Consider the following 2,570-nt stretch of genomic DNA (forward strand, 5'->3'; position numbering starts at 1 on the left):
AATGAATTCCATGAATTTCAAATTGCTTTACTAATTACTTCAATTTCTATTGAATCTGAAAAAGAAAAATTAAACTGATTATGACATCATAATGGTTCTAGCACAGGTGAACACATAATGTCATGCGACGTAGGTTCTATGTCATTCCTTATGAAAAGAGTTGTGTTTTTGCGATTACGAAGCTTAACTTCAGCGAAGTGTTCGACAATATTCCTGTCTACCATTGGGAAGTAACTATGATTAAATAAACATGCAGAAATGAGGATGATGTTGTCCATTTCTTCAATAAGCAATATAAAGGGATATAAACAGGAATATAAACCAATGATTTTTCCCCAAAACCCTAGATACTAATAAACATATATTGCATAAGTTAACGGAAACCAGCGAAGTATAAGCGTTTCCTTTCTGGAAACTCATCTCTTAGGAAGACTAACATAACGTCTATAAGTCTGATCTTCCTGGTTTTTGTTTTATTTCATAGCTCACATTACATGACGCCTAACATCTACCAGCAAGTGTTTAACTTGAGCTTTTCCTTACCCCTGTTACCCAGTGAATACAAAGATAGGTATGTTGTTGATGTTTGCTCTTAACTCTTTTATTATAAAAAAATGTATGATTTCTTTAAACGAAATAAAATACTGTTTTTTTTTTCAGATTGTTTAGAAATGACATTTCATAAAGGGGAACTTTCGGTATCCACATTTATACCCTCCAAATGGAATTCGTCTAACATTGATGAAGAGACAGAATTGAACGACAATAGTACATTTTGGTATTCAAGTTTGCTTCCAGTTGACAAAACCCTGAGAAGCTGGAACGAAACAGAAAATGGCTCTGATGATTACTCAAACGATTATGATTTCTTTAAAGATTATACTTTGTCATTCCATTTTTTCGATTCTCAAAATATCTATTCGACATCGGAAGCATTTGAGAAAACAATTGTGGTTCTGACTTTGATCATCGGATTACTTGGTTTTGTAGGAAATATTGTGACCATATGCATGATTTCATTCCATAAAAAATTCCATACACCAACATTTGTTGCCATCGGGTGCCTTTCATTGCCGGATACTTTAAATATCATTGTCATATTTCTGACAAAATTTTCGAATTTATATGATTATGTTGCAATTCAAGACATTGTGTACAAAAAAAGGTTTTGGAATATGACTTTTCTTTTTCTGTGGGAACTCATTAAAAATTCTTCAAATTCTCACATTGTTTACCTCTCCATGATCAGATATTTATTAACAATTCATCCCTTAGAAAGCAAGATTCGACTTACAGCGTCAATTGTTTTGGCATGTTCTGTAATGATCTGGATTTATTCTTCACTGTTTTTAGCTTTCATATTAATCTTTATATTAAGGTATTTTAATAATTATACAAAGAAGTACACAGTCCTTCGGTATACATTTGATATCATTCATGTTCTCTGGGGTTTGTTTTCTCTCTGTGCAATCATTATTATGCATATAAAAAAGATGAAAGTTCTAAAAAACTCTGCCGTGAAAAACTGTGTCCATAGAAGAATGAATGTTATCATTTTCATCATTTTATCAGTTTTTGTTTGTTTTCAAATATCAAGCATATTTTATTACCTTTCTTTTTTAATTAATATTTCTCCGACCTATAGATACAATATCTACGTAATTTTTGGAATTATGAATTACTCTTGTAATCCTTATATACTTTTTTTTTCTTCTCTGATTGTTTAAAAAAAAAAGGTTATCAAAATCTAAATAGAAGTAAACAGTGGAATGGATAACTTTAATTGGATTGTTAAAATTATCTATCAACCTGGATTATGATTTTGCATGGAATTCGAATACATAATTTTTCACACCGGATGTAAATACACGAACCCCAAATATATAAACTTTTTAACGTACTACTAGAAATTTTAACAAATTTTCCATCGTTAATATATTAATTATTCATGTATTTTTTTCATATCAGTAGCTTGGTCAATGAAAATGATTTTGTTTTTCTTTTCTTTTTTTTCCTTTTTTTATTTTGTTTTCCATTTCCCATTACTGTAAAGAAATCCTTTCTTTTCATAATATAAATTTCGACATGTTACGATACTCTAAAATTATTAATAAAAATTACATCAGCTGTACAATGTAAATGTTATTTTTGTTATGTGTGACTTCACTCGTAACCTTTTTGGAAGTTCTCGAATGTCGCAGCGAGAGCTGAGGAACAGTTGCACGCAATCGTCTGCTAAGATGCAGATTCAGCAGATTTGAGACTAGAGTTTTGGATGGTACTGATTATAATCTTAGAAGTGCACATATATTATCAAACCTAATTTATTCTAGAGGACTTAAAAAGCTAAACAGCTGAGAAAATTCTGTTGGTATCGTGTAATTATATGATTGTTAACTATCTGTGATTATCATTTTTGTTTTTTATCATTTAGATTTGTTAAAGGTTAATTCATTTTTGGTAGGTGTGTTTTTGTAAGTGTGTCACAGCGGGCTATAAATAGATTTGGGTAGGCGGCGCACGATACAAATTAAGGACTCGTCCGGGATAATAGAACTTTTGGCGTTATT

General features: G+C 30.7%; 1 protein-coding gene across 1 annotated transcript; it reads left to right on the forward strand.

The window, feature by feature from the left end:
- The first annotated feature begins 471 nt into the window (after positions 1-471).
- Positions 472-1,727, forward strand: LOC134246410 (melanocyte-stimulating hormone receptor-like). Its single transcript, XM_062728773.1, has 2 exons — positions 472-571; positions 661-1,727. Exon 2 carries the CDS (start codon positions 672-674, stop codon positions 1,725-1,727), a length of 1,056 nt encoding a protein of 351 aa, XP_062584757.1. The 5' UTR covers positions 472-571; positions 661-671.
- Positions 1,728-2,570: the final 843 nt, after the last annotated feature.

The sequence above is a fragment of the Saccostrea cucullata genome, unplaced genomic scaffold (genome assembly GCF_032062105.1).
Source record: "Saccostrea cucullata isolate Sc308-1 unplaced genomic scaffold, CSIRO_AGI_Scuc_v1 ctg3728, whole genome shotgun sequence".
In the NCBI taxonomy this organism is placed as follows: domain Eukaryota; kingdom Metazoa; phylum Mollusca; class Bivalvia; order Ostreida; family Ostreidae; genus Saccostrea; species Saccostrea cuccullata.

What these genes read in the sequence shown, in the direction of transcription:
- LOC134246410 (XM_062728773.1), top strand. Translation starts at nt 672, where the DNA reads ATGACATTTCATAAAGGGGAACTTTCGGTATCCACATTTATACCCTCC.